Source organism: Fundulus heteroclitus, chromosome 11 (genome assembly GCF_011125445.2).
Source record: "Fundulus heteroclitus isolate FHET01 chromosome 11, MU-UCD_Fhet_4.1, whole genome shotgun sequence".
NCBI classification, from domain to species: domain Eukaryota; kingdom Metazoa; phylum Chordata; class Actinopteri; order Cyprinodontiformes; family Fundulidae; genus Fundulus; species Fundulus heteroclitus.
Genome location: NC_046371.1, coordinates 34,671,450 through 34,684,593, shown reverse-complemented (window position 1 = coordinate 34,684,593; position 13,144 = coordinate 34,671,450). Strand labels below are relative to the sequence as shown.

General features: G+C 41.2%; 1 protein-coding gene across 12 annotated transcripts in view; it reads right to left on the bottom strand.

Annotated features, from left to right (window-relative positions):
• auts2a (activator of transcription and developmental regulator AUTS2 a) overlaps positions 1–13,144 on the bottom strand; it is a 436,359-nt gene that overhangs the window by 234,490 nt on the left and 188,725 nt on the right. For all 12 annotated transcript variants that reach the window (XM_036143442.1, XM_036143441.1, XM_036143446.1 and 9 more), the window contains one exon: positions 3,857–3,958. In XM_036143442.1, the coding sequence (XP_035999335.1) occupies positions 3,857–3,958 (102 nt within the window). The remainder of the gene's footprint in view (positions 1–3,856; positions 3,959–13,144) is intronic.

Sequence of the window (13,144 nt, the reverse complement as noted above, 5' to 3'; positions counted from 1 at the left end):
AAACTAGAAAACAGATTTATACTGCTTCATCGTTTGTCATGTTACAACCACAACCAACGTTCTTTGGGGGGATTTTATGTAACAGACCAACACTGAATAGTGCATATTTGTGAAGTTGAAGGAAAGCGACATTCACTGTTTGAATAAAAAAAAGATTGTGATTTTAGTGTTTTTAATGTTCTTTTTCTCAATTTCGGTTCAAGTGTGATGCTGATTTGTTGTGCATCCAGAAGCATCTGTGAACATTAATTTTCAAGCCTTGCGTAGGATTCTCTACTGGATTTATGTCTGGACTTTGAACAGGCCATTCTAACACATGAATATCTTTTGAACTAATCCACTGCATTGTAGCTTTGACTATAGGCCCTTGTCCTCCTGGAAGGTGAACCTCTTCTACAGACCCCTGTCTTGTTAAGCCTTTTACAGTTTTTTCCTGCAGAATTGCCCTGTAACAGAACCAATCAGTACTGACCAGCGTCTCATTTCTCTGCTAAAGAAATGCATCCCCAAAGCATGAAGCTACCACCACCGTGTTTGGCCATGGGGAATGTGTGTTTAGTGTAATGTGCAGTGCTAGTTTTTTTTTTTCCACCAAACACAGATTTTCACAGATAGCTAATAAAATCTGTTTCAGCTTAATCTGACACCAAATCCTTGATGTTGTCCATGTCTGGATCGTGTCTGGTTGTGGCATACTTTAAACTGGATTTATTTTTATTGCTTTCTTTCTACCGGAGCTTTTCATCTCGTCGCTCTTGCAAACAGGCCAGATTGTGAGGTGCATGACTATTAGTTGTCCAGTCAACAGGCTCCCCTGCTTGAACTGTGAATCTCAGCAGCTCCTCCACAGATACCATGGGCGGCTGTGTTGCTTCTCTGATAAATGCTCCTCTTACTCAGCTTGTGAGGTTAGGTGTACAGCCATGCTTCTTTCATACTTATATTTATACATAATTATACACATTTTTTTCCCAACATTAGACAGATCTGTTGTGTTCCTTGGTGCTGTTTGTTTGCTAATGCTCTCTGATAAAACAGTTGCATTTATGCTGAGCTTGAATTCACCACCGGTGGTTTCTAGTTAGCCAACATCTGAAGACAGCAGGTTGTTTGAAAAAAAAAAGTGTGGCATGTATTTGGCATGTAAATGGGAAAACAATGTATAATGTTTTTCCATAGCAAAAATATGCACTGACTTGTGTTGGTCTCTCACATAAACCTCCAACAAAAATAAATGGAGGCTTGTGTATGTAATGTGACAGCATTTCCAAACATTCTTCTGCAAATCACTGTATATAATGAAAGACATAGAACGGGTTGTGATGGGAAGCATAACAATTTCTATTGTTTTGATTTCTCCCATCTTCCCCTTTAAGTCATGGGGACTGAGCGCTGCTGAAATGCACCAGCTTGCACCTCTTGGGATGTGTAAAGTGGGTTTTTACAGCATGGCTGGAGGGGACTAGCTCAAAAACCTGTAGGGACTGGACATGAAGCCTCATGCAGTGTGACCATCTAAAGTGACGTGTGGGTCTAAAAGTCTTTCTACATGCCTGGCAGCTTTCAGCAGCTTGTCTCAAGACTTGCTCACTCTCATGTGGGATGTTTTGACCAGAGGAAACCAGAAACAGAGACTTCTCCATTCTACTGACTCCTCTGAGTGGCAGAGTTGTAAGATCAGGCAGAAGTGATTTCATAAAAAAAAAAGCTGCTACAGGGACTTTCTACCAGGGGGGAGGGGGGGGGGGGGGGGGGGGGGGGGTGAAAGATTCTACTAGAGAAATATTCCGCCAAAATATAAATAACCCAAAACAACAACGTTAGTTCACTTTATGTGAGACTAGCACAGAGTTGTGACAGTGGCAATGGGATGTTGGATGGGGAAAATACAGACTAAACCCGGTAGGAAAGCTTTTTGCAGCTGCAAACAATGTAAGGCAAGTTAGAGGTACTCTCCATTGGTCCCTAACATAAATACAGTTTGAGCATGTACAGTAGAAAAACTGAAAGGTATTGTATTACTTCAGGATTTGATTTCAGGTGAGGTAATTCATTGAATAGGGACTTCAGTATAACTGAAGACTGAGGATATAATCTAAACTGAGAGAACTTGCTGGTCCATGAGGTCAATATGAGCTCAGAGCAAATTAAAGCAAAATGCTGCTTCTGAAAAAGTATCAGTGATGATTGTACTTAGCGCTAATATATGTAGTGGGACAAAATGCATAAGGTGGTAAACTAAATAAAAGCAACTTGACCACAGAAAAAAAAAATAGAATTGTTATTTAATCATTCTGGATGAAGCTGTTAATTAGCTGTAACGTAGAAGCAGTGGTTAGTTAATCAGAACAGATAATGGATGCAAAATAAAACTCATCATTCTATATACCGGACAAGGGCAGATTATTCTAAGTATTCTGCAAAAGCTATGTTTTATGTTGAAGCTCTATTGGAATGCAGCTGCACCGTCGTCACAGACATCAGCAAGTATCATTTCAATTTCTGTTGTCAACATCAAATTACTTATTTCATTTCATGCCCAGTCAAGCACTGTAAAGCTACACGCAGAATCCGTTTTGCTTCAGTTGTTCGGCCATGTCTTCCTCAAAGACAAGCTCGCCTCCCAACTGGCAGCTTTAATTATGGCCAGATATCTGATCTCTTTGCTGCATTTTCCACACAAATCGTGGAGCAGGGACGGATGGCCAGCTACAAGGTCCCTGGAGCCTGTTGGCCTTAAATCTCAGAATGTCAGAAGGTGAAGGGACTCACAGCTGCTCTCTTCTCCTCATTGTTTACCTTCTACAAAACAAGGAATGCATAGATTTATTTTTGAATAAGTGTTATACAAATATAATAAAAAGCTGAAACGTGACATTAAATCCGACTAAACTTTTTGCAGTTTTAGGTTGGTTAGGATAATGAGAACGATGTTTAAGATAATTTGTCATGACTTTCTCAAAATTCTGTTTAAGATCACTATGCATTTAAACTTTTCCAGAAAGCCTCGATGATGGTGTCATTGCTTTGTCCATATCATACCATTCAGGAAAGGGATGGGTCCAGTGTCTCGGAGCTGAATGGGTTCAGTTTCTGATATTGAAAAACTCGTAATTTGCAAGAAAAAATATTATTTCCCATGATTAAAAGCAGGAATTTGTAATACTTAAGACAGGATATTGGATGACATTTTAAAGTGAGAAATTTATTTAAAAAGTCAGACACTTACACCCCCCCCCCCCCCCGCACCCCCCCCCCCCCCCCACACACACACACACACACACACACCCAAAAAAGGTGGCAATAGTCTTTTAAAATGTATTCGGTACATATCTGAGATATGCATCTGGATATTTTCCAGGGCGTAAGTGGAACACCAGACCCTTTTCCTGTATCAGAATGACATCTTGGACGGGATCCGGAGTACACACCTGAGGCAGTGAGGAAGAAGACGCTACATGGCTGCAGTGAGTCTGCACCCAGGAGATGTGGTTCTGATACAGGAAAGGAGTCCGGATCTTATTCACATGTGCATCTCCTAAATGTGTACCTTAAAAGTTAAAAGACTGCTGGCACTTTTGCCACAAATGTCTTGGCTTTGCAAACTTCTGAGTATATCCTAGTTTTGATATTGTCAACGTATGTCTTTAATTAGGGAAAATTCACAACTTTACGACATCTCACAATATCTAAAGCTTTGCTCTTAAATAAGTGATATTGTTGTGGAAATTTGTGATGTTTTTTTATGTAAATTTACTCCTCTGTGACCACATAGGTTTTTTTCTTTGATCTACATTGGCCTTTAAACTTCATTGTACATGTTTTATAATTGAGGTTGAGAAGGCAGCGTACTCACATCTGTCAGTCTGTCTCTGGAGCTGCTCCTGATGGAGGGCTTGTACTTGCCGCTCACACTCTCGCTGTCGCTGTCCTTGCTGTTGTTCTGCCCAGGTTTCAGCTACAAAACACAACCCACAAGGAAATCAAGGGTTAATTCTGTTAATATTGCATTATGAATTTCTACATACAATTCTCTGGCTCAGCAAGGCGTCCCGCAGAAGTCAGCTCATGAATATGGGAGAACTGGCAGGATATGCAGTGCTGTCTCTGTAAATCTGTCATGTTTCCGAGCCTATTCAGTAGACATCACTATGCTTGCCAACGATAGACGCCATCTGATCTCTCAGTATGCGACTCCTCTCAGCCCACGAAATAGGGAACGGGGACAAAGACCCTTCCAGAACCTTCAAACGTGGCCACTCTCCTTCCCAAGCAGACACCACATGCTGAGGCAGCAGGAGCTCAGCAAGTGCCATCCTCTACACACGCTCTTTGAGATGTGTCTAAATGATGAGAAGAAAAAGGAAGGACTGGCCAATCTGCCAGCGTCTGAGGCCCTTCACAGTCTGAGGAACTACGAAAAACTCTCGGGAGTGCAGGGTTCGGCGGGATGTGGGGATTGGATTCCTGGTCCAAGACTACAGCTGATCTTCATGCTGCTTCTTAACGCAAGCCAAATCCTTGGTTTTTATGTTAACTTTATTGCAAAGGAAAGATAATGCCTGGTTTATGAGACAGTACAGTTTTCTCACTTATGGTGCCTTGCAAAAGTAGATATCTCTGAAACTTTCCACAATAACTGTTATTGGTATTTTATGTCACACACCAACATCAACATAAAGTAGTGCATACTCATGAAATGACATAAAATTAATAAAATGGTTTCTGTATTTTTTTTTTTTACAAATCAACATCTGTGGAAAAAGTGTGGAAAGCATCTGTATTCAGGCATTGCTTTGCTGTATGTCTACACCAGCTTTGCAGATCTGTTTTTTCCCCTTTCAGGTTCACAGAATAACTAGCTCAGTCAGATTGGATGGGGAGTATCTGAAAACATCAAATGACAGGTTTTTGGTGCACATTTTCAGTTAGATTTATGTCTGGGCTACTTTGACTAGACCATTCTAGTGAACATGAATATGGTTAGATCCAAACTCCCCAACTAAACTCTACACTTCCGAAAGATGAACCTCAGTGTCAGGTCTTTTGCAGGTTCTTACAGGTTTTCCTCCAGGATGCAAACCTGTGAAAAAAAAAGCATCCCCACAGCATGATGGTTCCATCACCAAGTGCTGGTGAAGATTCTCAGTCATCCAGGTCATGGTCATTCCAAAAAAAATGAAAAAATAAAAGTTCAGTTGCTTTCTTTTTTGTCTTTTTTTGGAATTCCATCACTAAAATGTGATTCACAGTGAAAATGGTGTCTTCAGGGTGATGTGCAGTGTTACCAACACAAATAGTGTTTAGCATGTAGGTAAAAAAAGTTCACTTTTTGTCTCATCTGAACTGAGCCCCTTCCTGCGTGGGGTCACATAATTAGGTCACATAATAAGGCAACAGAGGGTTTTATTCTGGGACATGAGAGTAACTGGTGCTGAATACCAATGCATGCTACACATTTTAGATTTTTATTAGTAAAAGTGCTGAAAACTGTATCTTTTTCCTTCCACATCACAAATATGCACCGCTTTGTGGTGGTTTACAAGATAATGTCCCAAGTTGTGAAGAAATGTGAAAAGGTTAACATGGAAATCGAGAGTACAATACTACTCACACAGATTGGTAGAACTGGCCTGTCTATCTCCAGCACAAGAGGGCCAAAGCCTGTGTGTGTGTGTGTGTGTGTGTGTGTGTGTGTGTGTGTGTGTGTGTGTGTGTGTGTGTGTGTGTGTGTGTGTGTGCGTGTGCGCACGCGTGCAGGTATCAGCAATAATTTAACGTGATGAAAGGGCACGAGGCAGGGGAATACCAAAGGAACCCTTGAGCTGAGCAGATAATTAAAATGAAAATGTTCCCTTTTCTGTAGCCATTAGTGGTGTGAAAGGAATCCTATTCCTTAGGAGAATTGCATGATGGGTAGAGGACCGGTGGATTCACCAGAGTGTAGAATGTGATAAGAGAATCTCAACACTGGGAATGCCTGATGGGCCCCTTTTAATGTGTGTGAAAGTTTGAGAAGGCTTGTGAGCGTGTAAGTGATCGTGCGTCCAAATGGTGAGAAAGGCTGGGGAGACACACTATCAGACAAATTGGGCCATGCATGGAGGCATGTCAAGCTTTGACCTAAGCTGCAGAAGTACTAACTACCTCCAACACAACATTCCTTCAAAAACACGCTCCCTCCTCTCTTTCTTCTCGTAAAACCGCTGTCACACCTTCTGTTTCCCTTTTTTCTGATATTGTGGACGATAAAATGCTTCTCATGAGTTGGAAGTAAGCGTGTCCTTTTGATATGCTCCTGTTGTGAACAGTGCTTGCATGTTGGGTTGAAGCCTGTGGAATTCCAAGTGGTCAGCTCTGTCAGAAATGTGTACATTACTTTTTGCAGTGACAACCATATGTCAACAGTTTTTCTCTATACAAGGGACAGCTGATCGGCTGGAATGACTTTTCTCTATGAGAGCCCCCCAGTTGTTAGATAATTGTGAGCTGATTAAATCAGAATGAAAAAAAAAAAACTTCTGACTTCTGTCAGTCTTTCTTTCAATCTCAAGCATTCAGCATGCCGCAGAATGGGACACATCTGCATGGTTTAACATGAGATTGAGTAATGTAATGTAATCATTATTACAATAGCTGGATCTTAGCTGCATCAACTGTGCAGAGCTGCATAGGAGATGTGAGCTGAGAGGGTGTTCCCACAAGTAAAAAAAAAGCCACCGTGTCAAATGCGTAGTGATGTGATGCCGGAGAGTTATTTTTCTACAGCAGCGTGCCTTCCTACGTCACTGACATAAAAGGCAGACACACAATAGAGTGACGGGGGTGTAAATGCCACTTTGTCCAAAGGGAAAGGAGAAAATTCTTCGAGGGGAAAATGGGAACAATATCTCATCCAGCCTGGCCTCTGAAGTGATCCATGGAGAAAGCATGGGGGATACTGTTTGTGCCCTGGTCTCAAGCTCCTTCATCAAAACACATTGACCTATAATATTTATTAACCAACCAGTGTCCCTGTTGACAACACCGAGCAGTGCGTGCCAGCACACTCATGCATTTATGAATGTCCACAGACAAAGAAAAGCTGCTGCTGGCTCCTACATCAAATATTCTCTGCCAGGAACTGAACTCATATGTGCTGGGCTTATAAAAGATATAATCAAGAAAGTTGGTGTGTGTGTGTGTGTGTGTGTGTGTGTGTGTGTGTGTGTGTGTGTGTGTGTGTGTATGTGTGTGTGTGTGCGCGAGTTTGGAGGGGGTGGGGATAAGAGACACAGACATTTGTGTTTTATTAATCAATATGGAATCAAACTATGCTTTGCAGCAGAAAACCCACATAATCACACCATCTGTGCCTTGGTTTATCAACAGGAAAGGAGTCCATGAAATCAGAAATCTTGCATTTATTCAGCTGTATGTAATGTCTGAAGAACACGTCTAATAAAAACATTCCAATAAAGAGCGGCTCATCTTTCAGGGCTATTACATAGCTCAGGACCTGATTACACAGCTATTTGAGAACGTATCCCAGCTTGTTCCCTTTAATTTCCCCCTGAGCTCCTTTAAATTACTTCAGAGAATTGTGTGCGTGTGTTTTTTTTCCTCATCTGCTCTCTTTTTTTAACTTCAGCTGATGGATTAATTTCTTTTTACGGTGTGATTAATGGATGTCTCAGGCAAATGGAGGGACTGGTGGTGGTCAGTACCATCAAACAGGGAAGCTGAAATTTAATGACCTGCTGCCTGGTGATAAATCTAAATGAGAAACCCCTGCATGGGGCCCGTGGGCTGTCTCTGTGACCTGATCTGGGATCATTTGATCACTCCCACTTGAAACAGCATGGAAGGCATACTTTTTACGCCCTTTTTAAACTTAGTTTCAGTTTTAAACCCTCTGTAATGAACCTGGTGTGCTTCACTGCAGCAAACTACGGTGGAGAGATGAGATGTGTGTGCGGACGCTGTACCCAAGCGGCAAAGTATCGGCAATTAGGAGGCAGGGTGTTGCAAATGAATGCATTTAACAGAAAACATCTCTTTACATTCTTGATATTGGATAACTGCTGGTCTTCAGTGAGTCTTAGGATTGAAATATTTAATACAGTTGAAATATTACAGTTGGGTTTCATGCCAAACATAACACAGTAAGACATTCAAATTAGTAGTAAGGGCATGGTAACACACTTCCACCCAACAGCCCGTTCTGTGTTAGATGATAAAGCTTCCATCTCCTCTGTGTCTCGGTCCGACTAAGTGGAATCTGTCAGATGCAACGCTGCTGCTTGGCTAACCTCCGTAGTCTTCGACCCCAACATCTTTCAAGAAAATACAATGACTAGTCCAAAAATTACAAAGAGAAAACTTTCAAGCAATACTTGCTAGTAAAGCTGCAGCAATCAGAATTGTGTAGGTAATTGGGTTTGGTAAAGGTTAGACCTGCAAATTCTGATTTTACCTTGTTCCAATTCATCCTTAGGAGTTACAATGTCCAAGGAAATAAAATTAATTCAAATATGTTTTGCCAGAGGTCCCTTTTCTGTTCCAGTTCTGAGATTTAAACTCTATTTAACTTTTAGAGAGATTAGGATGGCTCAAAAACCAATCTCTGTGTGTAAAATTATAACTTGGACATTTCTAAAAAGCTGCCAATGCTTCCAAATCCACCGGCTTTAATAACACGCAGAGGCTAAATGCCGGAATGGATAAAACAGAGCAAGTTTGCTGCAGTGTATTAAGCCTTCCTATTATCTGCTAAAAGTCTCAGTCTCTCTGATGGCCTGAATTAACATGCCTCAACATGTCGGAGATAAAAGTTCCCTTTTTCCAAAAAGGGAAAAAGGGAACTTACAGTTTCCTCTAAATTTATTAAAACTACCTAATTGATACTGATAATAGCTAATGTTGTCTTATACACTCAGTGGACTCAGTTTCTCAGATTGCTGGCTGCATGACCAGTTTTCTCAGTGAAATGTTTACTTATTATGTTTAGATCATGTCACACACACACTTAAATGAAAATTCAATAAAACCTATTATCACCTGTGTAATCACAGAACAACAATTTGTGTTTAACTTGTGGTTTAGGTGCATAGTAGTTTTTTATGCTATTACTGAGGCATTACTAATAACAGTTACCTGATTTTATCACATATAATATACAACATTATAACTCATTGTGTTATAGTGAGGGAGCAAATGAAGAAATTGAAGGCATTAGGCATTTAAACAGCCATGTAGCCTAATTAGGTCACGGTTAGTTCAGGTTTTCAGAGCGTAAAGTAAATCTGCAACAAACTAGTAAAAGACAATTTTCTAGGATTGTTGAGGCAAAAATAATGATGGAATTTAAGATATTAAAACTTAATATTAAAACTATGATGCGGGTTAAGTTAATAGCTCTATAGCAGCTCTATAAAGCTCCTGTAGAAGGGACTTCCTATGATGCACCAGACAACTGCTACTACATGACAGGCCTCGGCAGCAAATGAGTTCCCCGCGTACAGACTGCTGTAGATTCACCCACACACTTATATTCACTCAGTCTGTACGAACACAAGCTGATGGGACCTTGCTTATCAACAGGCCTTTTCAACGTTGGAATAAAATGTGCTGCCATCTGTACACACAGGCTGGAAGCGACATTATTATGGCTGCGTGTGAAATACCAGCAGTACTTGATAATGACATGCAAGGATAATAAACACACCGACCTGCACAAGGTGTCTGCATATACAGAAACAAGATGTCATAAAAAAAATATATGTCCGATATAAGGCGCTGTGTTACAACGCCAGTAAAATAAAAGTGAAAAAAGGTATTACTGTTCGTCCCAAATGATCACAGTTGTATGTTTGAAGATGAAAGGCAAAATGAAATATCTAATTTAGCAGCGTTACCTTGAGAGGTGCTGTAAAACAGCTATTACAACATATTCTTGAGCATGTGGAGTCAATTATTTTCTCACTTACTGAAAAGTGCTCACCATTGCCATAGTGGAATTTTACAAGTGTATTGACCTATTCTCAAGGGCTGCACTACAGCCCCAATGCAATCAAGCACAAAAGTAGGCCTACTAACATTTCGAACCACAAAGGCCTTTTTAAATGGAGTCGTACACAACCAATCTAAAGCGGATACACCCCCCCCACCCCCCACCCCAACTGCCTCTCAGCTTCATCCCACAAAGAGGGAGAAAAAAGGGAGAGAACTTGCCTCAGTTTCCTACTCGCCTCAGTGGGATTCTGCTGCCATCAGCTCCTGGTTTCCCTTAGTTACGCGCAACAGCAGCTGCGGAGCTTGGCGGTAATAAAACCTGGAACAATTTAGGGGCTTTTATTGTTCTTCTGCGGCTTTCACAACAGCTAACCTGTCCTCGCAGGATCTGGCAGTAAGAATCCCACTAGGGCAGCAATGAAAGAGGATCTCATTTACCTAAAAGCGCTTATAAATTTTTAATTTGCTCTAACAAGTAAATTAACAAGTCCCTCATTTGGGAAGTTTTATGGCTGCTTGCCACTGAGGGAGAACCATGAAAGTTTTATAGATAATCCACTGCCGAAGCTCTGTTGCTGCTAATAAATTGTGTGTTTCCAGCAGAACTGTCAGATCCCCTCAGTTTCTACTCACTGCACTTTGAATATTTCCCTCATTCCGTCTTCAGAGGTCTATATACCAGGGCCATTAAAGTGAAGGAGAGTTTAATGAGTGAACAGTTAAAATGAACTTAAAGAATTTCTTTTGACTTTATGCAGATGTTCTCCCACAGCCTGAGGATACAGCAATGCCAAACATTAGGACCACATTAAGCTTCACTAATTATGTCCCTGCCAGCCTCCACATCACATCAGCCTCACAGTGAGCCCATCCACTAACACCACCTTAGGCTGGTTGACAACAGCAGTTGGAAACTGCTGGGCCTGTTTATCTCACAGCTGGCCTTTTCTGACAAGACTAATGTGAAAATGGGGGCCGCAGGATAATCAGGGCCTGCACGGGGTTGACATTGGGCCCTATGTCATTTTTCTGACAGTAGCTGCGTGGGTGAGCCTAACAGCATGGCCTATTGCTGACCCTGCACTTGGCCCCCCCGAGGCCCAGCTGCTTTAACTTCCACAGACAGGAGCCCTGCCTAACGTGTTTGTCACCCATAACCCTTTCTGCCACCCTTGCTCACAGCCTGTCAGTGAGCATCAGTGCTTGGCCTCCACTGTTACCGATTTGTTTGCCGTTCCCTTAGTGTGGCAAAGAGGTCACAGAGCTGTGGTTGTGATTGTAACCCCAATTTAAGTTGTTTTTCTGTGTACTTAAAACATGGATGTCACATGTGCCATTATCACAGTCAAAATCTCGGTATAAAAGACTTAAAAGCTGCTCTTAGCCTATCGTGTTAATGCTGGCCAGAGCAATGATTTGTTTGAATCATACACAATCTTTGTTGGTAAAGAAATAAATTAGACCTTACTATTTCTGACCAGTGTTTTGCATCAGTTAAAAAACATTTTCAATGGACGCAGGTAGCCTTTTCTAGTTCAGTCCACTCTCTGACCAGTTGCATTTCTATGCTAGCCCTCTTTAGTAAGTAGGAGAGATGCTCCAAGAAATCTGCTAGTGATCGGAATTGGTCAGCATTCAGGTTAATCTGCCCTGACCAGTGTACAGTTGTATAATTCTAAAATTTCAATTTAAGAGGATATGCATCTATCAATAAATTAATAGGACACACATTTGTCAGTGGTTCATTTGTACACTCAAGAAAGAGAGCAAGACTTTTCAGCAGATAACAGCATGGTGCGGAGTAAAGAGCACTGCAAAGATGCTATTTTCAACCTCCTTCTGTCATGGAATTTGCAAGACTCTGGAATGTTGCAATCCCTTTGGAAATCTCATGTGTAAAGCTAGGGTCGGTGACCCTAAGTCCCATTTTGAATAACTGCGAATGCGCAATACTGTCTTACCTTTCTCTTGCTCGTCAGGGGGATCGCGTGAAAAAAATCTCCCAAATCCACTCTGGTCTTATTTCTTTCCACTGAGACCTTCCTCTTCTTCTCATGAACGCGGTTTGCTTCTTGTAAATCTCAGCCATGTTCAAAGTCTACGGTGAGAGCACCAGAGCTACAATGGCTGGCTAACTGTTAACCTAGCCATCAAGCTAACCAGATACATAAACACTAGAAATGCGCATGTGCAGGCAGCTAACGTAAACTCACAAGGAACAAACACACACACTGGCGTTACCTGAGTGTGTCACAATGATTGGCATGTGGGACAATCAATGGTTAAGGTGATGCCTCCAGAACTTGAGGGACAGAGTGGGGGGAGGGGGGGGGGGTTATAATGTCTATGTGTGAGAGCAGGAACAAAACTCTGACAAATCCATGCCCTTTGGACTGAACGGCAACGATTGTTTAGACGTTTTTTTAACCTCCTTTTGGTAAATACATTACGTAGTAACTACTTTCAGGATGGAAGGGTGATTTTACCCAGTATAACAAAATGTGTTTTTGATCAGGAATACCAACTATAGCTAGCTAAATAAACATTATAACATTTCCCATATTTATCTTAAAGCTTTAAGATAAATATGGGAAATGTGCGGTTTTGATATAGCAACTGCGCTAACTATGAACTGCTATGCTAGTTTAAGATGCTTACGACAGGTTGTCTTAAAAAATACAGACCTCTCAACTTTTATCAAAAGTTAGGAGTGAGATTATGCTAATTTGGGGGCGGGGCTTGTTTGGGGCGGGGCTAACCGGACCCTGGAAGAGCCGGTGGAGTCAACTCCATCTCATTTTTATCCCACCAGACAATGAAGTAGACATGTATTACTTGTGTTAAAAAGAGAAAGAGACAGATTAATACTTTATTGTTCAGTTAATGGATTAAAACATAAATAATACACAATTGTTCAAATAATACTGAATAAAATTAAGTAGATTTTAATTATTGACCGAGTTATTATACTGTTACACATTCATCTATGGGTTGTTTATCATTGTAAATCTATAACCTGATTGGAGAATCAGGCTGAGTTTCATCAAGCCTTTATGATCCCCTCAGCAGCAACACTGAAGCACACAGAGGTTCCCGCTGCGTCTTTACGCACGATCCAGCTGCTGATGTCTCCCTCTTTTCAGATCAATGC